General features: G+C 38.7%; 2 protein-coding genes across 2 annotated transcripts; one reads left to right on the forward strand and one right to left on the reverse strand.

Moving 5' to 3' along the window:
* Positions 1-7,673: 7,673 nt before the first annotated feature.
* On the forward strand, positions 7,674-9,596 carry LOC140938418 (uncharacterized). The gene is made up of 3 exons (XM_073387904.1): positions 7,674-7,901; positions 7,988-9,091; positions 9,312-9,596. Exons 1-3 carry the CDS (start codon positions 7,674-7,676, stop codon positions 9,594-9,596), a joined length of 1,617 nt encoding a protein of 538 aa, XP_073244005.1.
* Positions 9,597-23,758: 14,162 nt separating this feature from the next.
* Positions 23,759-24,391, reverse strand: LOC140938419 (uncharacterized). Its single transcript, XM_073387905.1, has one exon. It carries the CDS (start codon positions 24,389-24,391, stop codon positions 23,759-23,761), a length of 633 nt encoding a protein of 210 aa, XP_073244006.1.

Below are 24,391 nucleotides of genomic sequence, written 5' to 3' on the forward strand. Positions count from 1 at the left end.
GACATGGATGGTTGAAATAGACGAAACAGAGGATGAAAATGATGGCTGGCCAAAGGTCACCGAAAACCACCAACCACGTTGTCGCAACAGGGATCAACCATCCTGTCACGGTCACGCAATATCATTTATTACATAATAACGGTTGTCGAAAATAACAAAGACAAAATGAAAATCACGGTTCACGGCGAATTAAACATTTATTTCTCGTTTCACGGAAAATGATTTTGCAAAATCACGCTTCACGGCTACTATGGAAATCATGATTCACGAGGAAAAAATTAGCCATTTCACATTTCATGGGAAAAAAAAAAGGGCCAATCATGAGTCATGAAAATACCCTTTACCACCCTCTTAGATTGTCATGCTTACCTGCAGATTTCAAGGTTAATCAGACATACAAAAAGGCAGGTTATGCTTCTATTATGCTTGATGATTACCTGGTGATGACAAGTTTAGGTGTGGATCGACACAATTACAGAACATTCTTTAGTTTATGGGCAATTAATTTACTAGTATAGCAAAAAACACTCAACTATGATCGTGCTTGTGTATGCACTTGTACCAATTCATGCTGATTTTACTGAGTGTGTGTTCCAAATTTTGGGGGTCATTACATGTAGTTATTCATAGTTGTTCATAGTAAACACGTATGAACGAAAGCTCATGTATTAGCAGACAACTCATTTTTTAATACCAAATATGGCAATACATGACAGATCTGGGCTATAATGTAGTACAAGTGAAATATAGAATAATTATGATAAGATCCCCCTTTTTAAAAAAATTAATTAAAAATTCAATAAAATTACTTTGTAAAAGCTTTGAAACACGATTACCTCAAGGACGAAATGTAAGAACTCATAAATGAGTCTAAATTGAAGAAAAGCTATATCAGCTCTTGTGGCCATGACCACTCGCCATTACCCCAAACTGTTCTCTCTTTGTCCTTTCTTTGACTGTTAACACTTTTGCCTGCCAGTTTGCCTCGTCACTGTCTGTCTTCAACTGATTAAATGGTGTTTTTGAAGTGCAAAGTAAGGTCATGTTATAGGTGATAAAGTGGTGATGAGGTTGAAATGAAGAAAATGAACGCTAAGTCCTTTAACTCTTCAACAGTTCATGAAACAAAGTCCTTAAATCTCTGAGGTGGCTTGACTGTTCCGGTACAGGTACACTTCACAGGCAATGTAGGCACAGGATCAGGAGAGATGTTAAGGTGCTAGGAGAATAACTGAGATGGATCCATTACATTTAGGGGTTTGTTTGTATGTAGGCAGCAAAGTCAGTAGGAGGTGAGGACTTTTGTCTTGTGTATGATGATGCCTCATGCTAGAAGCCTCTAAACAGGTATACAATTCACTCTTGCAGCTATTATTTGACTATGCTGGTGATACGTGGGGAGAAATCTCAGAGGGGTGTTGCAAAGAGTTACACTGCCTACAGAACCTTGCAGCTCGAATTATATTATGGAAGAACACCTCAAATAACACTTTCTGTCTGCTAAACTAGTTAAATCTAGCCTCCAGAAGAAAAATGCATAAATGCATCCTAGTTTTTAAGTGTTTAAATAATCGAGTACCCAAATATCTTACCCAACATTTTACAAGGAATGTGGATTTGCACAATCATGCAACTAGGAGAAGCAACGACTTGCACCCACCAAAGCCTAAGCGTAACATGGGCAAAAGAACTTTTAAGTATGCAGGGGCTATGTATTTCAATTCTTTACCCAATTATGTTAAATGTGCCACGCCTGTAAATAGTCTTAAAAAGATGCTGACTGAGCATTTCACCTTATAATTTTAATTTCTTATCTCTTAGCACACACTTTTTATATTGACCTAGCTAGATTTTTTACAGTATTATTGTTTATTTTAATCATGTATATACCTTAGGAATTTTTAAATAGTATACTTTTTATCTCTCAGAGCCCCTATGGATACCAGCCTCATTGCTGAACTGAAACTGAAAAAAACTGAAAACTTTATTTATACTCGAGGGTCTGGAGCTTATTAGGCTCCTAGCTTAAATAGCTAATGAGTCGAGGTTAAAAACAAACAAACAAAAACAAGGTTAAAAACAAACAAAGGTTAAAAATAAAACAAAGGTTAAAAACAAACAAAAAAGAACGGGCTACCCTGATTAAATAAAGTTACTTACTTACTGACTTACTTTTTTTTGTTGCGAGTAACAAGAACAGGTGCTTCTTTGGCAACTTCAGGGATGGCTTCCAAACCTTTTGTTGATGGGTTTGCTTCAGGCGCAAGGAAATGTTTGTTAAGATGAACCGTTCCACTTCCTGCCCTCACTACATGACAGTATGCACAATTCTGATTGTAGGCTGGGCATTCTTTCCATTTGTGTTGGGTACTACAATCCTGCACTTCTCATCACCAGTTGTCTTTTTTCCAGTGGGGAAATGAATCTTTCTTTGTTTATTTTTCTTTTTTGGTGGCTTCTTGGAACCTCTACTTTTCCCTTAATAGTTATTAGATCTACATCTTTCACCTGGTGAGCAATGTTAAATCTCATCATCTCCATTTGCTTGCTGGTTATCTCGCTAAAACGTGCAATGTCAATTGTTTTGTCTAGCCAAGAAGCATTCCCTTTGTTACATACAAACATACATACTTATTTGTCCCAAAAGGGCATTTCAGAATAAAGCTAAAATTAATACATGATGTATAATACAAACATAGCCTATGAGTAATAGATGTTAATAACTAAAAGTGGTAAAAACTTATGGACACTGATAATGTAGTAAAAATTGAGCAACAAAAAAAAAATGAAAGTCTTACTATGCCTCCAAAAAATTTAACAAGTTTTTCTTCAAGCAACTCTTGAAGTCCTTTAAGGTCAGTTTCAGCTTAAGGACAGGGTCCAGTGAATTCCAAAGTTTAACTGTTCTGAAATAGAAGGTTCTTTGTTCTGTGGTGGTTTTATACAGAGGAATATGTAACATCTGGGAGTTCCTTGTGGTATGCTTAGTGATGCTAGCCCTTTGAATACATTTAGAAAATAATGAATCTGGTGCATACCCAGTCATACATTTAAAAGCCATTATTGCATGACATTAGAAGAGCTGCTGTCTTATCAGGTACCCACTGCAAATCTGTAACTATAGGGGAGATATGATCATATTTCCTTATGTTGCTTATGATATGGGACACAAAATTTTGCACAGCTTGGATCCTTTTCAGGTTGTGTTAAGAGTTTTTACTCCAAACATGAAATATAGCTTGTTGAAAACTAAAGCATTAATTATGATGGTTAAAGTGTTCCTGTCCAAAGCATATTTAACTCGGTTGATCTGTCCTAGCCGTGCCATGCAGCTGAACACTGTTGAACCAACGTGATTGTTATATGTCAGGATGGGATCCAGGACAACTCCCACGTCCTTAGCAGAGGCAACTGGTTTAATTTCCTTTCCCAGTAAGTTTACAAGGAAATTCTGTGCTTTATTGACCATTGCTCTGCTGTCAAAGATAATGAACTTAGTTCTATTGGGGTTTTTAAGGAGTTGATTTCTTATGGTCCAGTTGCTAATCCTACTTAAGTCTCCATTTAATTTAACAATGGCATTCACCTGATCCTGTAGCTTGAAATTTAATATCAGTTATCCTCTACATAGCACTGGGGGGAGATGTGTTGTGGAATACTCGGAAGATCATTGATGTAGATACTGAAAAGGATTGGACCCAAAACGCACTCCAGAAGTCATGAAGAGTTGGTCTCAGATAGCACTATAAATTTTAACAACTTGGTAATGTGACTGGAGATAGCTGTGACATCACTTGATAGCAGGAGGTGACAATCGCATATCATGAAGCTTGGTTATAAGTATTTAATGATCAATGCTATCAAATGCTTTACTCATGTCAAGGAGTACAGGAGCGGTTAGCTGTTACTTATCTATGGCGTCAAGGATAGTGTCAGTTGTTTGTATGATGGATGTCTCAGTTGAGTTCAACTCCTTATTGGCGCACTGTTTAGCTGTCAAACATTGGTTGGCTGTTAGGTAGGAAATTAGCTGGTCATGAGCGACTCTCACAAATCTTTGAAAGGACAGGCAACAATGCAATAGGTCTGCAATTGTTAGGAATTTCTCGATTGCCATCTTTCAAAATTGGTGTCACTTCTGCAATTTTCCACGTGGTTCGAGCGAAAAGTGGTGTTAATGATCAATGTAATTGAAGGTGACATGGCAGGAAGGCAGTTTTTAATAACATGGAGTGAGATTTTATCTATTCCAAGGGACTTATTAGCTGCCATGGGTTTGACAATCTTTCCCACTTGCTTGATATTCACATAAGTATAAAAAAAGAATTGTTCAGAAACTGAATTGTATTCTTACCTGCAATGTTAACAAAGAAATTATTTAATTTGTTGACCACGATATTTGTCTTATGAGAAGGATATCTGGGAAGCAGATTTTTGGGCATGCAACTGTGTTTTGCTTTCCACATGGTATTGTTGTTGTTTCTGTTATCTTTAATTGTTATGCCAAAAGTTTCTTTTTGGCCAAGCCAATTTTCGGTTTTACCTCTTGGCAGAGGCTCCTGTAGCTAGACCAAGCCATTGGTTTGTTCAAACATACGCTGCCAGGCATCTCGTTGCCATAAGATGGCGAATCTCATCAGTAATTAAGGAATTTGGTTGTAGACACAGGCTGATAGTTTTTAAAGGTGCATGTTCATCAAGTATTTCATTAAACAAAAAATTAAATGTTTGAAGTTGATCAGCGGGATCATCAAAGGTTCCTAGAACTGACCAAGGTGTATTCCCGCGTTCAGGGCCAATGACTAATATGTCCCAAATTAATTTATCTGTTATGGTTCCTAACTTACAAGATGACAGAAGCTTTTGAGGGCAAGTGACATAGCTGTCAATTGATTCTCTGTTGTTTTGCTGAGACAAATTAAAAGCATACCGTTCAGAAATGATGAGTTGTGCCTTGAAATAGTTGTCCAAGGCAGTCATGCATGCTTGCACATTATTTTTGTGCTCTTAGGAGATTTTGATATTCAGAACAGTTTGAATTTGAAGGTAGTCTCTTCCCATGACAGATTGCAACAATGCTAATTGTGTTTTAGAACTTTATTTGTCCAGACCAGTTGCTATTTCTTTATCTTTTCAATTTGAAGGAACATGTGGGTGCAGAACAGTAGCTGCGGTTCCTGGTGTGCTTGGTCCAGTTGTGGTACAGCTTTGTATTCATAGTGTGACGTGTGTTCTGAAACTCAGTTCACCTTCTGGCAATTTCTCCAGGGAGAGTAACAACAGTTTTTCAAGGGAGAATTTCTTGTTGGTGAAGAGGTTTTACTGTTAGTCTTTACAACGTATTTCCAACGAAAATTAAGTTTTTCTTCTGCCACTTAAAGTAAACATATATGAACAAAAGGACATGTATTCACTGACAACTCATTTTAATGCCAAATATACATGACATTATGCGAGTCAAAAATAGTTTTTCACAACAATTACATTCAGGCAATTTCTCTTGGTCATAACAATGTAGATTACTTTCTGATGAGGTATCTAGGTGTATTTCTTTAGAGGGTGAACTCTAGATTTGGGTGTAATACCATAAAATTCCGAAAATAAGCCCCTCCATGTATAAACCCCTCCAAATATAAGCCCCCCAAACTGGTAACGCAAAAACCCTCCGTTAAATCGCCCCTTCAAATATAAGCCCCCCGGGGGCTTGTACTTGGAAAATTGCACTCAAATACAAAGTAAAACAAAGCAAAAACGGTAAATTTACTTCCAACTATAAGGCTAGCCCAATCGATTTTGAAACACAAATTTCCCTCCGTAGATAAGCCCCTCCAAAAATAAGCCCCTCAAAAAGGGCCTTTGAAAAATATAAGCCCCGGGGCTTATTTTCAGAATTTTACGGTATTTTCTTAATGTTTCAAATTTGTTTCTTGATTGATCATTGAATTGCAAAGAAACAAATGTGCATTGTCGCAAAATACTAATACAAAACATGCAGTTAATATACATCATTAAAAGTACATGAATTAACAAAGGGAACAAATAGAATAAAAAATTCATTTGTTTAAGAACCTTTTTGTGAAGTGGTCAGAATGAAGGGATGAAGGGATGGTCTTCTATGAAATATGTAAACATCCGAGCTCTGATGTCGCGAACGCAACATGATGGTTCTGAACGATGGTTCTTGGGCATGTTTGGCACTTACGTTTTTCCTGTGCTGGCCCTGGGTTCACAAAAATTAACTGGTAACTGGATGAGTTGAAATGTAGATTCCAAGTCCAGATAGCATTTTACCCATGCTCTGTGGTGAACTTTGGCATTCGCCAATCCAACATGCTAGAACCTGCTCTATGTGACGGACACACAGTGATCAAAAATTGGTCTTTCCTGAAGTTCATGTGCAGTTATTTCTTTCTGGGTGTTTCTTGAGTTCTCTCTGTTTGCTGCAGGTGACCGTATCCTCCAAGAAGTGAGAGACGGGTAAATAAAATAAGAAAATTGTCAAGCTCTTGTGGCTGTGACCACTCGCCATTACCGCAACCTGTTCTCTCTTTGTCCTTTCTTTGATTGTTAACACTTTTGTCTGCCAGTTTGCCTCATCACCGTCTGTCTTCAACTGATATTAAACAGTTTTTTTGAAGTGCAAAGTGAGGTGATGGTAATGGTGATAAAGTGGTGATGTTGAAACAACGAAAACTACAACGTAGAGGTCATAGAAGGAAGATGATGTTTGTTGCCTTTGTGGTTCAAGGTAACATAAGCTGTATGTGAAAATTTGCACTCATTTTAGCAGCTCAAGGCTTTTAATATGTCATCCATTCTATCAATATTTTTTTACCAGAATGAATTTCAAACTTTAGGACAACTGCGTGAACTGTAAAGTTAAAAGGATTTTGTCTGTTTTGAGTTACTCATTTAACAGCAATTCTTGACTTTGTTGTGATGTGAAATCTTTAAAATAGTGAGATGGAATTTTGTGTATACGAAAATTTATATAAAGCCATTGTTTGTAAAATGCTGTTAACAAAGACACATCACCCTGTTGAGTGGGGTTCTGACAGTTACGCACTTTGATTGTGGTGATGTACTCATCTCATTTCGATAGGCATATCCATTGATCAGGCGCTTCCCCAATTCTAATCAAAAATGAGCCTGCGGACGGGTTCCCTGGTGGTTCCTCAGTTGATGTTCGCACTCTAAAATATACGTGTTGCAAGCAGCAACATTGAACGCAAACCAAAAGATGTACCTATACCACTTTTGCAACTGCCGACTGACTGTATAGGAAGATTGAAGCTGATCTGCTCGTTCAACGCCACCCATATTTTTCATGTTAAGGTCCGAGATATGTGGCTTTTTGATTTGGACATTTCGTCCATTTTGTACCACTTTTGCAACTGCCGACTGACTGTATAGGAAGATTGAAGTTGATCTGCTCGTTCAACGCCACCCATATTTTTCATGTTAAGGTCCGAGATATGTGGCTTTTGATTTGGACATTTCGTCCATTTTGTAGCCTGTGTACAGCCGCCCCTCCTCTCAAAAAGATCGGAAAGGAGTGTCTGTGATTTACCGTTGATAATCATGTTCAGAAATAATTTTGTATACATTATTAAAAGTGATTTACGCTGACCAAAACTTCCGAGGCTCACATTTCTGTAGAGGTAGATTCCAATATGGCGGTCGATGCGGGAGAGTTCCATCGTGCATTAGAGAGTGTTTGCGACATTTTTAAACTTCCTTCGCTTTACAGCGAGCAAGAAAAGTGCTTAGAAGCACTTCTTAAAGGAAAAGACGTATATGCAAGTCTTCCAACCGGTTACGGAAAGTCCTTGATCTTCTATGCAGCTCTGATCGTCGCCGATGAGCTGTTCTCACGACCACGTGGAAGCAGCAAAATAATTGTTTTCCACCTCTAAGAATGCTAATGGAAGACCAGGTAGCATATTTGTGGTCTTTAGGATTATCAGCAATTGCTCTTCACGATGAGCAATCGGAAGAACGACTGAAGGAAGTGGAAAAAGGAGCGTTCACTTACTTATTTGCATCACCGGAGAAAATGTTGAGCGTGGAACGATGGCGCAAGCTTCTTTTAACTGAACACTATCGGAAGTTTCTGGTGACGATAACTGTCGATGAAGCCCATTGTATAAGCCAGTGGGGTCTTCCTGGATCTTCCTCAAAGCGCACAGCTGTCCCTTTCCGAATTTGGTATGGAAATCTGGGGGAACTCAAGTCACTAACTGTAAGTAATGTTCCTTCTATCATTCTGATGGCCACCGCTTCACTATCAACTAAAAGAGACATTTTCAGGGCTTTGAATTTAAACCAGTCCTCATCCTTCATCATGGAACACAGTCCAGAAAGGCCCAATGTGCAATTCAGTGTGCGTTATTTGGATAAAAACTTGCCTGTTTCTTCACTATTTAGTACTTTAATAGATGAGCTTAGAAGTAAAAACGTGTCCTGTGAAAGAACAATGATTTTCTGCCAAACTCGCAAGCAGTGCGCTTTGGTGTACTCAGCATTTAAAGAAAACCTTGGCGTTGATTTTTATGTTAATAAACACCTTGACAGTAAGAAGAGAATGGTGGAAATGTTTCATGCTGGAACACCCAAGGCTGTGAAAAAGCACATTCTTTGTAACATGTCTCAACCCAATGGCCACATTCGAATAGTAGCCTGTACTGTTGCATTTGGAATGGGGGTTGATTGCAAAGAAGTTCACCGTGTCATACATTTTGGCCCTTCTAAAAACCTTGAATGTTATGTCCAAGAATGTGGAAGGGCTGGTAGAGATGGACAGCCAAGTTCATGCCTTTTGCTGCACAATGGGCTACTTGATGCACATTGCATGCATGACATCAAGGATTTTGTTGCTAATAGTACTGACTGTAGGCGTACTTATCTATACAGTCATTTTCCAGGGAAATTTACTTCTTCTGTGTCAGGTCACCAGTGCTGTGACATATGTGCTAAAGCATGTGGATGTCAACAAGAAATTTGCAAGGAACCTGCTATACTAGTTCTGGATGCTACCGAAGATGAAAACCTTTCTTCTGAATCTGTTCGTTCAGTTGAAGAAAATGACAAGGTACACCTCAGGACTGAACTGTTCAACTACATGAAAAACCTGCTTCATCAAAATTCTTCAGGGGCTGTGGCTTCTGTAAATATGATGCATAGATTCACCCCACTGCAAATCAAGCAAGTCCTGGATACTTGACAAAATTAAGACACTACAACATGTAGAAACTTTTGTTGAAGTTTGGAGAAGAGAACACAGCCGAGCAATTTTAAGTGCAATTCACCAGGTCTTTGGTGATGTGCACAGCGGTGAATTGGAGGCACCAGAGAGTGAAGACGAGGACATAGAGGAATTTGCACAAGAATGGGCAGACATCAGAGATGACTCTGAACTGTGTCAGCTGTTAAGTGAAAGTGACTTGCTTAATGTAGATGTTCATATGGAAGACATTGATCAGTCAGGTAATGAGGAAGTAAACATGAGCAGTGTGATTGCCAATCTTTTTAAACAGCAAATAACTGTAAACATCATTAGAGACCAAGGGGCACCTAATTGCAAATTTTTGTATTAAGTTTTTTAAAAGGAAGGGGTCATGTCTGCTTCAAATGTTACTAACTGCCCCAAGTAATTGCACAAGTACAATCCAATTCATGTTATCTTTGAAACAATAACATCCCATGCTAGTGTTGCCTCTGAGTCTCTGAGGATGAATAGCAATTGCCTCATTAACTTAGACTATCTTTGGGATGGTTAACATCTGTCCATGACATTTTTATCTTCTCCTGATTGGTTTTAGAAGCTTTTCCTGTACAATTACATTTATAAATGTAATAAATTATCATCTTTCGTGTACCTTGTAAGTGACGGAGGCAAAATGTCTTCAATATTAAGTGCTCATGTCGCTTAATAGAAATGCTAAGAAGCCAATCTATAAAGCCTCATAGGCATCTTTCAGTTATTTGTAAAAAGCCAAAATTTTAAGCAAGAGTCTCATTCATACATACATTGAAAAAATAAATTTCATCAAGTGATTATCTTCTATGAAGCAGGTCTTCTGTTGTGGTTCCTACTCAGTTAGATTAATTACAAAGGTGATGTCAGTGAAATAAAAAGCCCTCTTTATTAAAACTCTTATAACAGTTCATGGAAAATACTAAGAAAAGTTAAGAAAAATAAACAGGAAACAATCACATGGAACTTAGAAATTGATCTGAGGTTGCAATGAGGGATTTCATTTGTGTACAATTTACTATAAATGCTGGTGTGAAACTTTTCATCACTACCTATCTGACCAGTTTCAGTACTTTTTCGATCAAATGTGTCCAAATTTGATCTGTAATTTCACTCTTGAAGGTTACATATGAATTTACATACTGGATTGACCTTTCTGTCCTAAAACATCATTCTAGCATGCTCTTCTTTCTCTGACAATGTTTTTCTTGTGTTTCGTTATCCACCTGAACATGTCTTGAAGATCAAAGTCTAACAGGAGGGTGGAATTAATACCATTAAAGTGTTCATAGGCACGCCCTGGTGTCCAACAGAAAGCCCTCTGAGTGATGAGCTCTGTAACAATCTTGTGTAGGTCAGACACCACAGAGAGTTCATGGTGGTGTCCAGAACGGCGGATGACACAACACTCTTGATCAAAGTTGTCAAGCAGGGGGGGCTGGCAGCGAGGTCTGGAAACGAGTTTACATGATCACCCCAGTTAAGAAATTTGGCCGAGTGAGACTGAGTACCAATTTTCCTTCAAAACAAATATAGCGGAGAATGCGGACATGGAAAGATGATGAGTTTTTGTTCGGTTTTACGTTTTACAGCGTCCAAACATCAAGAAAAAGTTTTCATGAACTTTTTTCATGACATTTTTGGACATCAGGATGATGTATGAACAGTCCATGAGTGACTTCCCTCATCGTGATTGGGCACCTTGGCAAGTTCAGTTATTTATAAGCTTCGTGAATTTTCGAGCGACCAGCCTCAAGGCAGCCTGCTCCATCTCTTATATATTTTTTCACGTACGGTGGTATTAAGAACTTTCTGCCTTATCCTAAACATATGCTACGAGCTCATTATATTAGTATGAGTCTTGCAACAGTTATATGGGAATGTTCATTAAACCAATTTTGTACTTCGCTGTTCGTAAGTTTGTTTGTACACCGGGAGCCACAACAAATATTTGTGGGCGTAAATACAGAATACAGGGCTAATTTAGTAAAAGCCAGGTTAAATCTTCCAATCACTTTGCTTCACATATACTGGGTCTGTCAGTATAAGCTATTTTTAATATCAAAAGGCTGCAGGGAAGGGCTTACTGAATCTTCAAAATCTTTACTGGAATATCGTTTGAGTGATAATAAATAGCTCCAACAGCAATACCGTATTTAGTAGTTTTATATTAGATAGTGACTTTGGTTTTAAGTACTTCCTTGAAATTGTTTGTACAAAAATTACCCCATAGTTTTGAATTATACTTGAATCTGAGTGTGGGGACAAGAGGTTAAGCCAGTTGCTAATAAGAGTGAGTACATCAGAGAGGTGTATGCTCAGTATACATTGAGAAAATCCCTCAAAGGACTGAAGTACAAGAAACAGAAAAAAGAAAATTGAATGTTTTACAAAGTTTATAAAGAGAATCAGAAGGACCTTGAAAAATGTACAACTTCAATTGTTTGTGTAAGTTATGAATCTGATTTACAAGTACAATAAACAAGGTAAAATTGACTTTTTATCAACCATCAAAAGAAGTTATTGTCCCTTGAGCCCAATCCCCTCAGCAGTTCTTTCTACATACTACCCTTGGCTTATTTGGCCTAGATGGGTATGTGCTGCTGATTTAGGGTGGTGACCATTTCGCCCTTTATTTTGAACAGGGTGTCTGTTTGGGCTGTGAAGGTTGATGAAGAGCAGTCTGTAGTTACATTTTTGGTACCACCAATTTTCCCCCAAGTTTTTCCATCTTTCTAAGTTTAAAAGCTAACTTAATTCTGTATGCTGTGAAGTGAATCAGGGTTATAAAATCAGGTCTCTTGGCATAAAAAGGGTGGGGGAAATGAACAATGTGTCCTACTACCCACACTCTCTTTCAGTGCAAGCCCAGGGAGGTGATCTCACATTTTAATACCCTTTTACCACTTGTTTTAACAGCAAAGTCAGTGAAGGTCTATGGTCTCTGAAAAATGTTTTTGCCTGCCTCAACACAAGTTTCTAACTGTTATCGTTGACTAAAAAATTTAAAATATTATCTTAATAATCATTTTACATTTTTTCCAAGAAATCCTTTGGTGTTTTGGATATCCACTAGTACAAGGTAATTTTTAAGTTGAGAGGGTTTGATTTCATTAACTACATTTTTATACAGACACAAACTAACCTGGCAGGTTGATGTCCAAAAGTGTAAAAAATTACATGCAACTGTGTGGCAACAACTGATCACCGTGGCCAAAGGAAAGGCAAAAATAGAAATGTCACCATTTTCCTGACTTTATACATTCCCTTGGAAGCATATTTAGCCAGATGTAGTCCTTGTCAAAACATGCAAACTTGAAGATTTATTTTCTGAACTTAGCTAATCTTTTTTAAACCATAATCTTGTTCCAAGGGGTGGTGTAGTTTTTAAAATTTATAATTTTTCCCTCTTTTTTTTGCAACAAAACACACTTGAATTAGGACTCAAACTGAAGGCAGTGTAGTAACTGCTGTCATGAAAAGAGAATTCCAAAGATTCATTTGTTAGAAACTACGGTAAAGTTTAAATTAAATCGCACGAAGAAAAGAACTTAAGCATATCAGCATGTGCAAGATCTCTTGGCAAAATTTATTTAGCTTCTAGTACATAAAGAAATACATGAACTTTTGACCATGCCACTCAATCATCCAACGCAACTCTGCCAGGATAAGTTCACAACCAAGGATGTAGAACTGAGAATCTCAATCATCATTTCTAGTCGTCTTAAAGGTGTAGTGAAGCCGTAAACAGCTCTTAGCTGAACTCTGACAACTCTCCTACTCAACCAAATGCCAGTCACCGCACTTTTTTTAATACCACGAAGAATTAATTTTGGGCCTTTCGATTGAAAATATAAGCTCTTCTACATACGTATTGGAGGGTTGGCCCTTCTTTTACTCTTGCAATTCGTGGGTCGTCTAAACAGAAACAAATCATCAAAAGGTCGGGCATCGAGAAACATGTTCACTGGTCTCGTTCCTACCGTAGTAAACCGAGCTGCATTTAATAACAAACGCAAGACCAGAAGAAAGGAAAACGTAAGCTCCACATTACCGCGGAACAAAACGAAGAAACCAATGACCAACGGGACCGAAAGCAACCAAAAGCAACTTCACTTCACACAGCCGAATCGCTGCGAAGAAGCTGCCAAGACGAACTTGTTGTTTTCCCAACCCGTTCCGCGCATGCTCGCTACAGTTTTCGGATGATTGACAGATTTCTTAACTGGGGCGATCATGGAAAGCCGAAAAGCGGCAAGATCAAAGGCCGTTGCCAGCCCCCCCTGTTGTCAAGTAATGCTTTAGTGAAATCAATTGCATGACAGTAGCGATCTATAGCCTAGTGATTGGTTGCATTAGGACCCAACTTTTTCCTGACTTCTTTCAGTAGTCGATTGAAAAACTCAAGGAGTAAATCAAGGGGAATGTTATGTCCCAAACCTGACTTAAGCAATGCAGTTCTGTTCCAAACAAGTTCATGGGCATGTTTTGGTGGAAGCAGTGCATAAACTTGAAGGATCATCCCCAGGGCTTCAAGGGCATTCTTTGTACTTCCTGGGTCATTCCTAAGGTAAGGCAATTGAAACTTCCAGCATCTGAAAGTACGTTTACCATCACCCTCTTTGATGGCATCGAAGAAATTCAAAATTAGCATGCCATACTCGAGGAAAGAACACTGATAATTGAACATGTCATCCTTCTCAGGGACTTTCTCTGAAGGGGCTGAGTCACTTGGGAAGAGTAACCCTTGTGAATCTTGAGCTGGGACTTGTTGGTTATGGGTGGCTTCATGATCACGCATTCGTTTTCCCCTTGATGCAAAGGTTTTGCCACAACTGGGAAAAAACAAATGTATCTGCCATTGTCTTTTTGTTGCCTGACCTCTTCTTCCTCAGTGGTTTCTGCTGCTACTAGCCTATTGAAAATGTTTTCAACATTTTCCCTTCGAATGACATAGCCATCTACAATGTGTGTGGCAATTTTACGCACATATTCCTTTTTCTCCATGTTACTTGCTTCAGGGAGGTTTGGTTGGGAAAATTCACCCTTAGGGCTATCCAAGATATTATTCATCCCAAGCTCATGTAATGCAGCAGCTACAAGCCTTGCTTTAACTTCAAGGTCGAAAAATTTTCTACAGGGGTTAACTGCCGCAACAACATCACTGCTGACATTCCTTCTGTTTATTAAATTTCTGTCGCTGTAGAGAGTGCATTTGTCTCCTGCTGATTTCGTGTTGTAGAAATTATGGAACGCAACCTAAAAACAGATACATACAAACATTGAACTATTTTTTTTTACATGATTAGAAGACTATGCAAGTGAATGAATGTGCATTATATTTATTATTATCATTATCATTAGAGCGGTTTTCACTTGACTGTCGAATTGGGATTGGTTTTGGTTTTGGTTTTGGTTTTACTACGTCCTTTGGTTGGCTAGTGTATTCAGTGTATTTACTTTGGTTTTGGTTTTACGACAGTCAAGTGAAAACCGCTCTATCATTATCATCATTACCATTACCATCACCATTATCATTATCATTATCATTGTTATTATTATTATTATTATTATTACTATTATTGTTGGTGTCATTATTATCATCATCATCATCATTATTTGAATTACATTTACTTGTTTATGCAAGTGAATGAATGTGCAATATATTTGATATCATTGTTATTATTATCATTAGTTTTATTATTTCAATAAAGATATTTACAACATATTTAGTTTCACACATCAACTGATGCATTTCCTTTCACAGTGAGAGAGATGTCATACCTTATTGACTGACCTTTTTTATCTCAAATAAAACAATTATCATTTAACTGTATGAAATCAGACCTTACCGCTTTTAGAGTGTAATTATGCAACTAATTTCCTGATATTTATCTCACAAGCTATCTTGTATTGGTGTTGTTCACTGAATATACTCTAATGTGTATGAACCCATTGGCAAAGCCACATATAATGTATATGACTCATAAAATATGGCTTGAAAGAAACACTAAATATTTTCATACCTTCAAAAACTTATTTCCTGCATGCCAGACACAATTTCCAAGTGCAAACCCTCTAGACGTTTCTCTGGAGTAAGGCCATTTGATAGCTCAAAGAGTGCATTCACGCCACGCTCCACTGACAGTTGATCAGCCACTAAACCTTGGGAGGAATAAACTCTGTCATCTCCATCACCATAGTACTTGCTGAATACCATCTGAGTCATTTTCATTGTGATACAACATTCCAAGAAAAGACTGCAAAGCGAAAACACATAATTCTGGTTATTTTCTCAATGGGTTAAGTGGTTTTTGGTGGTAACAGGGAAGGGTTGGGGGCAAAAAAACTGGGGGGGGGGGCAAATTATGCAATATCTCACTACTGCAAATTTTCAAACTCCAACCTTTACTGTTACTGGAACATGAGAACGACAAGACTTCAAAACAAGGAAATAAAAATCATTTTTCCCGTCGCTCCTTTTTCTGACTGTTCTTTGACTTTGTGACTTTGATGGGCCTGAATTAATTTTTTTTGTTCAAAAGTAGGCCTGTAAGTCATTTTCAATAAATTGTACTATGTAATACCATTTCTGATTTCTCAGCCATTTCATTGCTATACTGGTGTGGTATGTGCTTACAGACCACAGGCTTGAGACATGCCAAACAGGGTATTTCCACAATTGCTCTCTCAGTGAGAGTTATGTAGTTTTCCCTTTGCAGGTGGTGCTCATGGGGAGTTGGTAAAAACACACCATTCTCCATCTGCATAACAGCATCTGCATCAGGCTTCGCACTTGACAAGTGGTTTCCTGAGACACGATTTTCCACTGACAAGTGTGTAACCCAGTGGACATCTATATTTTGATGCTGTTCAGTCATACTGTGAACTTGCTGCTTGAAGTCGAAGTTATCGAAGTCCAACTTTCTTCCTTTGTCAGCAGTAATTACAGTTGACTGTTGAGACTGGCCTTCAGTCACTAGAGGAGGGGAACTGGCACCAGATGGTGCCTCAGTCAGTGCTTGGTGATGTTTCTGAAGTCGTGCAGTCTCATCTTTTACCTTTGTCTCAACAGATGCAGCGTATTCTTTCCCAAATTCATCCAGCTTTCGGAAATTAGTGTCCAGTGGTTACTCTGAGGGAACCCAGTTGGCAAAGAGAAGTTTCGTTTCTTTCACCATGGGTTCATAGAGAGGTCTGTAGTTATGTTTGTCGTCGATTTGTATTTGACCCTCTTATTTTGTCAGTTTTGTTCATGACTACTGTAGTGCTCCCCTTGTCCGCTTTGTTAAGGTTAATGTCTGTGTTTTGCTTTATAATTCTGTTACTGCTTCGTGTTCCTTGCATGACAAGTTATTTTTTGGCTTTGTTATTTTCATCTCTGCGAGTTGTGATTTAACTTCTCCCAGATAGCTCTCGAGGGCTACTGATGGTTGAGCCGGTGGTTTCCAGTCAGATTTAACGTACAAAGGGTAAACTTCCCTATTTTTTCCATGGAACAAATATTTAAGGCGCATTCGCCTTGCAAAGTTTTCGAAATCTCGTAGCAACTGTCGTCATATTTTGTTTCTGTTAATAGATTTGTTGACTGGTATAAATGAGACCTCGAGAGATTAATTTAATTTGCGCCTCAGTTAATGTTCTGTTTGAGAGGTTCTTAATATATTTTCCCCCTTTAGTGGTTTGATAACTGACTTTTTCTTGGAAGACTTTTTTCTCCTTTCTTTGCGTGTAGCAGTTTTCCTTTGTATTTTTCTAGAGAATGATTTCCCTGTAATTTTGGTTGACCCACCCACGGTGTTGTCCACACATTTAACAGACATTTGTGAGTACTTTTCACAATTTTTATTCTCTGTGTCACTATTTAGTTTTGACATAAGGTACTCGTATTGCTCTTTTGGTTTTGAAGCTAAAGCTTTGATTTCATTACGATCCTCTGTAGTAGATACGTTTACATTTTTGCTGTCCTTGCGGCCCTTACGTTTTGTCATGGACATTTCCTTATGTAGTTTCTGTTTCTGTTGTTCAAGCTGATGCTAGTGAAACTTAGTTAAGGCTTTGACAAAACCGCGCTTGGCTTTCTGTTTGATGGCCTTAATGTCCTTTTTAAAATTGTTCGTCTGCCAGTATGTTGGCCCGTGCAGAGTATTTAAGTGGCTTCAGACAAGTGTTCCTTTCCAAATGATTTTTTAGAAGTTTTATGGAATCTTTTGTTTTCTTTATCTTTGCTGTTGTGGTAGTTGGAACTTCGCTTGCTTTCCTTTTCAACTTTTTCTTTTTTGCTTCGTTTTTCCCTCTTAGTGGTTCTTGTGGTGGAGGTTGTTGATAGCTTGTCAGCCCATAGTCCTTGCTGTCGCTGCTATTTTCGTCTTCTCCATCAATCAGTTGATCATATTCTTTGTTAAGCAGGCTCAGAGAGGTTTCGGCTTCTGTGTTGAGCAGGCTTTGAGAGGTGGCATCTTCACTATCAACCTCCATGTTACTTTTCAGAAGAAATGTGAGTTTTACAAGCAAGACCGGCTGTTTTTTTCGAATCTTAGGATTCTCATCAGTTGCTATGTAGTTGGAAGGTTGAGGTTAACTCTGAACCACTCCGTATTGCTAGATTTCTTAGGGGTTTTTATACCCACCTTGATTTGTTTGGAGGATCGAAAATGGTGCAGTATGATTGGCTCCTTGCCAGTCAATCAGGTTGCTGTAGGTTTGATCCAGTTTGTCCAAAAGCTTAGGTTGTGTTTTTTCAAAGGTTAACATATGAAAAATCGAAGTCTTGCGATGTCTTACCGTGGTAATAAACTTAACCAGAACGTCCCAACAACAACAATGACAAGCAGCCCTTTTTATACAGTACTTGATGGATAGCCCCTTCATCTTGGACCTCCCACCATTTCGCCAGAGAGGTAAAACTTGCCTTCCTCAATTGCCAGGAAGCCCAGAAGGATGAAACTTGGGAAGCATACTCGGTCTCTGAAAGGACAGAAACGTTAGGCTTCCACAGAGCCAGACCATGCACCATGACACCAGGGACACCTGTGGACAAAATAACCCCACAATGGTCAGAGAAGGGACAGGGAATGATATGGCATGACGACACCAGAGGGATCCAAGACAGCGGGAGGCCCACCAGGTCGATACGGAAAGGAAAAGATCTGTCTGGCCTGAACCACGAGAAAGATCAACCAGTAAGGTACAAGAAACGCCACACATCCACAACACAGCAGGCATCAAAAAGACGAGATAGAGCAGCTGTTGCGCAAGGAATCAGGGGGATCAGAACCTGACCTGTCCAAACCCCTGTCAAAAACCGAATCGTTCACACAAGACCAACCATTGCTTAGCAACCTTACAAATAGAGTCGTGACACCACGAGGTACAAAATATCTTATCAGGAAGTCGGGGAAAAGTCCATAAGGAGTCGGGTTGTGAAGTCATGGGAGATGTATTGAATAATTGCCCAATGATCCTCAGTGCCATTATGAAAAGTAGCTTTATTACAGAAATACCAGAGGGCATAGAAGACCGTCTTAACCAAATAGCAGGCAATGGCATTGTTCTTATCGCAAGTATTGAACCATGAATAAAAACACTGATTTAAACTTCACTATAAAAGGCTGAGGAAACAGACTAGAAAGGGTGAGGATTAAAGTTGCCAACAGCCTCTTAGCTCTAACACAATTCAAAAACCAATGATTTATATTCTTTGTGATCACAGTCAGCACAGAGATCAGAGACCGAGTAACCCCAAGACTTAAGGGAGTTCCTTACTTTAACAGCTCTCAAAGTAATTCTTAAAATTTTCTGTCAGAGTCACGAACAAGTGACCAGTGAGTGGAAAGACATAGGGAATAACCCAAATTATTGGAACATCTACATGACAGAACAGGGAGGGAGGTAGTATCTTTCAGTAGTTCACTGTAACAATTCTTGGAAGAAAAACAAAAGCTGGACTTAACTGGTATTCTCTTGGTCACAGTTACTAAGGAGTTAAAGATGCATTAATAATGCTTAGAGGGCGCCAAGGCACAAGGGGAAGAATTGTCACGTAGGTGTGACCACTCCCCCCTGAGTCTGGGCAGTTGAGAACCATTGGAATATTTCAGTAACCAAAAATCCTTAGTGTCTGGGTTGTCAGTGGTGTTCACTAGAGCTGAGACTTTGAGAGCTTTACTCTTAAACAAAATCAGTGAGACCTAGTATTTATTTAAATTTTCTCAAAACATAGCCAAGAAAAGTCTTGATGATGCTGACGGTTTCTTCAAGAAATGAGACCTAGACCACCTTGGTGGACCGGAGCAAATAGAGATTTTCTACTTATAGTCTTCACAGGAAAAAATAACCAGTTCTCATTTTGGGAACTTTAAAGGGTATTTGGAGAATAACCAAGAAAATCCCAATTTTGTGGAAGTGAAAGAACTCCCAGAATTACAACTTGAAAATTCACTATTCCCAATATTGGAAAATGTTTCAATATTGGGAATTCAACTGTATGAGACCTACCTAGAAAATTTGTGAATTGCCCAGTCTACACTTGGGATTTTGTCAGCTTAAATTTGTGGTATATGATTCTTAGAGTTAAGTTAAATGTCCTTGGTCAGGATACATTTATGACAATATTTTTGTGATGAAATCAAACGAGGCTTGCTGGAATACAAACTGTCTTTAGTGATCAATCACATAACATATACATTGGTGTCTTATAAATACATATCAATTTTCAACTATTACACTTGTTTATAGCCAGTCAATGCAAGATGCCAAAATATCATAATAACCTTTGTTAAGTAGCCACAATGCACTTGACGTTAATACTGTGTTTATACGTTTAACATATGAACTAAACTTACAAATTATCTCTGATTCAGTAATTTTCATTAGGATGTACCATAAGGCCTCACGTCTGAAGTTTTCAGCCATAAATTTGAATAGTGAACTTCAACAAACCAAAGCAATTCCATGACTTTGTTTCACCACGAGTGTTTTTGTTACGTTTGAAATTCTGGAAATATATTAAACAGCTACAAAGGAAAACTACAACCAGAACATTTTTCTTAAAAGGTTGCTGTCTTAGCATCTACGATTCTTAAAACATCTAAATCAACAAATCCAAAACGATCTTCTTTTAGTGTACACAGGTTAAAATGTTTTAGTGGTTGTCTTATTAAGACCTGCCCACTTGCCGAACAAATTGTATGCATGTAAATAAAAACTTGAGATGCTTAAACTGTAAACCTCAAAGCTAGGTTGTGTTTAAAAGGTGGATGTCATCTATCATAGTGTACTATGACTAAGGAAAAGTTTACCCTTACTCTCACTTAAAATAACACTTAATTTACCATTTGATGTCAATATTGAACAATGCTTCCCTTTCTTAATTAAAACAGAAAAAGTTGATAATGAATTGTTGCTAATTGTGAATCATCTGAATCTTGAAACCAAACAGGGAGAGGTTCATTTATTGTAGCAACTTAAAACTCTTTCCGAGCGAGTGTGCAAGGTGTTTCAACTTCTAAGTAACAAGCAGGTGAAATTGTTGGCAACACCTAGATACTTGATTTAATCTTTGCTCTCAAGGTTTTCGTGATCAATGACAAGCTTAATACCTTGGCAGGTTTGCAACCTTCTATCACCACCAAACATTACGAACTTCGATTTTGATGTATTTAAGGTCAGATAGTTGTTAAACCATTCGGCAAGATTGGCAAGGTCGGCATTCAGATGGTATTCAATATTTTGACAGCAATTTGCACTGAAGTTAATCACTGTGTCGTCTACGTACATGACTACCTGGCAGTGCTCTAAACAGTTGGGAAGGTCATTAGCGTATATTAAAAAAAGAAGACGCCCAAGGATGCTTCCTTAGGGTACTCCAAAAGGAATCTTTTGTCAAGTCGACTGGCAGTTTTCAACAGATGTGACTTTGACTTGATACTGACTTTTAAGTTATGAGGCAAACCACTTCACAACTTGAGAACTAGCTCCAATGGTCTTGAGTTTTTTGTCAAGAAGCACGTGGTCCACCGTATCGAAAGCCTTTGAAAGATCTAAGAAAACTGCTCTAGTGAAGTCACCTTTATCAAGACTCTGTAGTAGACATACATAAGAATACTTCCAGTGAAGCCGCCTTTATAAAGACTCTGTAGTAAACATACATAAACATACACCTAACAAGAACTGAATTTTTGCTCGGAGACATGAAACATTTTAAGTCTCAGTTAAAATCACAGAAGAAACCTATTAACCAAATTAGTCAAAGTTCTAAATAGTTGAACAAATATGGTGCGAAATTAACAACACGCCTCAAATAGGTAACAACATTCGTCAGTTTATGATTGGAAATACAGTCATAGTTTTATTCACATCAAAATGACCAGTTTTGAGCTAGAATTAATAACTTTCTTTTATATCGATTTGGATAATATCGATATTGCCAACAACACAAACCCTTCAAAGCCACGCAAAGGATTGTTAACACAGTGACATGAGCATTATTCACTCAAACTTATTCAAAATGTTCACAGCCTTTAAAATTGCGCCTTGGTAACTTCTATAAACTAAGTACTGGCCACAAGGATTTAAGTGAACTCCATCCTCCAACAGGAAATCAAGGCTTGGAGAGTCCAAAATCTTATGTTGCCATACAAACACTTCGGGGCGGTCGACGACGACACTTAAATAAAGATTTAACACTTCTACCTTATTAAATGTTGGCTCAGCTCGCTTAATCACCTGACAAACTCCAACTACCCCAACAGGAAAATGGTTCAACGATAACTCGACTAATTCATCAATCTGAGAACCAACCATTTCTGGTGGTTTATTACAAAGGTCATTGGTACCTATTTCTGATATGACAACATCTGGTGCAAAGTGGGAGACATTCACTAAGTCAAATGGCTTAATTTTATTAACCGTCCTTCTGCCAACACCAAATAAATGGACCTTAACATCCTTGAGGTTGAAGTTACTTGTGGCGCAATCATCAAAATGGTGCTCCAAGTCACAACTGAGGCGTTGAACAAAAGAATGACCAAGTATCGTTTTTTCGGGACACACAAAGCCATTTTGGACTGAAAGGGAAATAATTAATTGAAAGGTCAAATCACTCGTATCCACAAAAACCGAAGTGATGCGACACCAGCCTAAAATGTTGGTGAAAATGGTTGAAAGTTATTAAAAACAAATTGAAAAGTGAAAATGGGTTGCAAGTTGTTGCCACTGAAGCAAATAAACTATGAACTAGACGTAATGAACATAACGGAACTGTTTCTCCAGACAATACACACGCTCATGGTAAAGAACAGAACTGTTTTAATACTTCTAATTTCTCTCAGTAAAGATCACTAACTCTCGCCATGTGCTTTTTTTTCTGATACATCACTTCTTGAAAACGACATCCTATAATATCCATAATCCTAGCTCCCAGGCCCCGACGACCTTAGGGTGCTCCTGACAAGTTTACAAAGTAAAAAAACGCGAACGAAACATTCTTAACATCCGAGTATCAACCTACCAATTCTCACACTCTCCCCTATTTGATACAAGTAATTGGGATCAAATAAACGTAAGTTCAGTGTTCGACTGCTTCTTCCTCAGTGTGGTGAATGTTCTCCGCTGCTACAGCTGCAGCCCTCCTAACGGGGCGAAACTCCCTTGCTCTGGGATTTAGGGACAGTTCTTCTCTCACACGCTGCTCTTGATCACAGGAAAGCTCTAAAGGAAACAGATGCTGGACTGCCCGTTCAAGGTACGATTTTCCTGCCCTCAGCCTCACGGCTCGTACCACCCCATCTCGGCCTTGGAAAAGCTTGACTACTATGCCCATGTTCCATTTCCCTCGGTTACGTTCAGCATCCGGGATAAAGACCATGTAGCCAACGCACCAGCAATAATATAAGTCGTAAAAGAGTTTTAATTCAACTGGAACAACTCGAACTCTTAACCTTATTTACATGATGTTGCCAGTGGTTTCTAGGATAAAGTAACAAACATAATACATTAAGAGCGGAACGACTAATTACAACAATGGAAATAACGTAGGAAATACAGATAACATAGGAAATACGAGATAAACGAAGACAGAGGACATTACCTGATGATTTGGGAATACGGCGAACGAAGTAAGATAAAGAACGTAACGTAGTTGTAACAGCTAGCGAACTCGAGCAAGATACTTTACGATTTACGTAACCCGTGCGAAAGTTGAATTACTTATACGTAAACACGCGGACTGGGACTAGGCGGGGATTGGTCACTACAGACCACATCTCCTAGCTTGAGGTTCATCTGTTTGGATTTGTGCTTCATATTGTGTCTTTCCCTCAAGGACTTCAGATACTCCCCACTCCACTGATTCCATAAAACCTCTTTACACCGGCGTAGATACTTCACTCTCTTCCTCAAGTCAGCATCTTCCTCTGTGCTTTCTTCTGGGACAAGTCTTGGTTGACCAAACATCATGGCAGATAAAGTCAAAACTGGTAGCTGCACGTCGTCTTCCACGTATTACAGAGGGCGATCATTCAGAGCCACTTCTACGTCCAGCAAGACTTCCTCAAGCTCATTCCATGTTAGGCTAGCTCGACCAATACTTTTGAACAATGCCCGTTTTACGACGCCCACAAGCCTCTCAAATTGTCCCCCCCACCAGAGGGCTCTGCTTAGATTGCATTGCCACCTTATTTCCTGATGAGCGAGGTAGTTCTCCAGCTGTTCATGTTTTACCACCCCTTTCAACCATTTCGCTGCGGCAACAAAAGTTTGCCCGTTATCAGAATAAATCTTCCTGGGGCAGCCTCTCCTCACGATGAACCGTTTCAGATGCGTGATGAACTCCTCAGCTGTTTGATTCAGCAGCAACTCCAGGTGGACAGCTGTAGTTAAGCTGCAAGCAAATAATAAAATATACGCTTTTCCTTCTTTCTTTGTCTTGAGTTTGTACCCTATCGGTCCTGCAAAGTCTAGGCCAACTACTTCGAAAGGGGTTGATCCTTCCGTCCTGTCTGTAGGCAAATTTCCAACTGGTGGGTTTGAGAATGCGGTTACTTGGAATTTCTTGCACCCATAGCATCCTCTGATAACTCTCTTTGTGAGCTGTCTTAGCCGCGGTACCCAATATTGTTGACGAACAAAACTCAT

Source organism: Porites lutea, chromosome 5, assembly GCF_958299795.1.
Source record: "Porites lutea chromosome 5, jaPorLute2.1, whole genome shotgun sequence".
NCBI lineage: Eukaryota > Metazoa > Cnidaria > Anthozoa > Scleractinia > Poritidae > Porites > Porites lutea.

Excerpts from the sequence above, each read along its gene's own strand:
- LOC140938418 (XM_073387904.1), top strand. The coding sequence starts at position 7,674 with ATGGCGGTCGATGCGGGAGAGTTCCATCGTGCATTAGAGAGTGTTTGC. Across the intron at positions 7,902-7,987 it reads GTGGAAGCAGCAAAATAATT|CAATCGGAAGAACGACTGAA; the intron begins GTTTTCCACCTC and ends CTTCACGATGAG. Across the intron at positions 9,092-9,311 it reads CAGTTGAAGAAAATGACAAG|GTCTTTGGTGATGTGCACAG; the intron begins GTACACCTCAGG and ends GCAATTCACCAG.
- LOC140938419 (XM_073387905.1), bottom strand. The coding sequence starts at position 24,391 with ATGAGTTTTGTTCGTCAACAATATTGGGTACCGCGGCTAAGACAGCTC.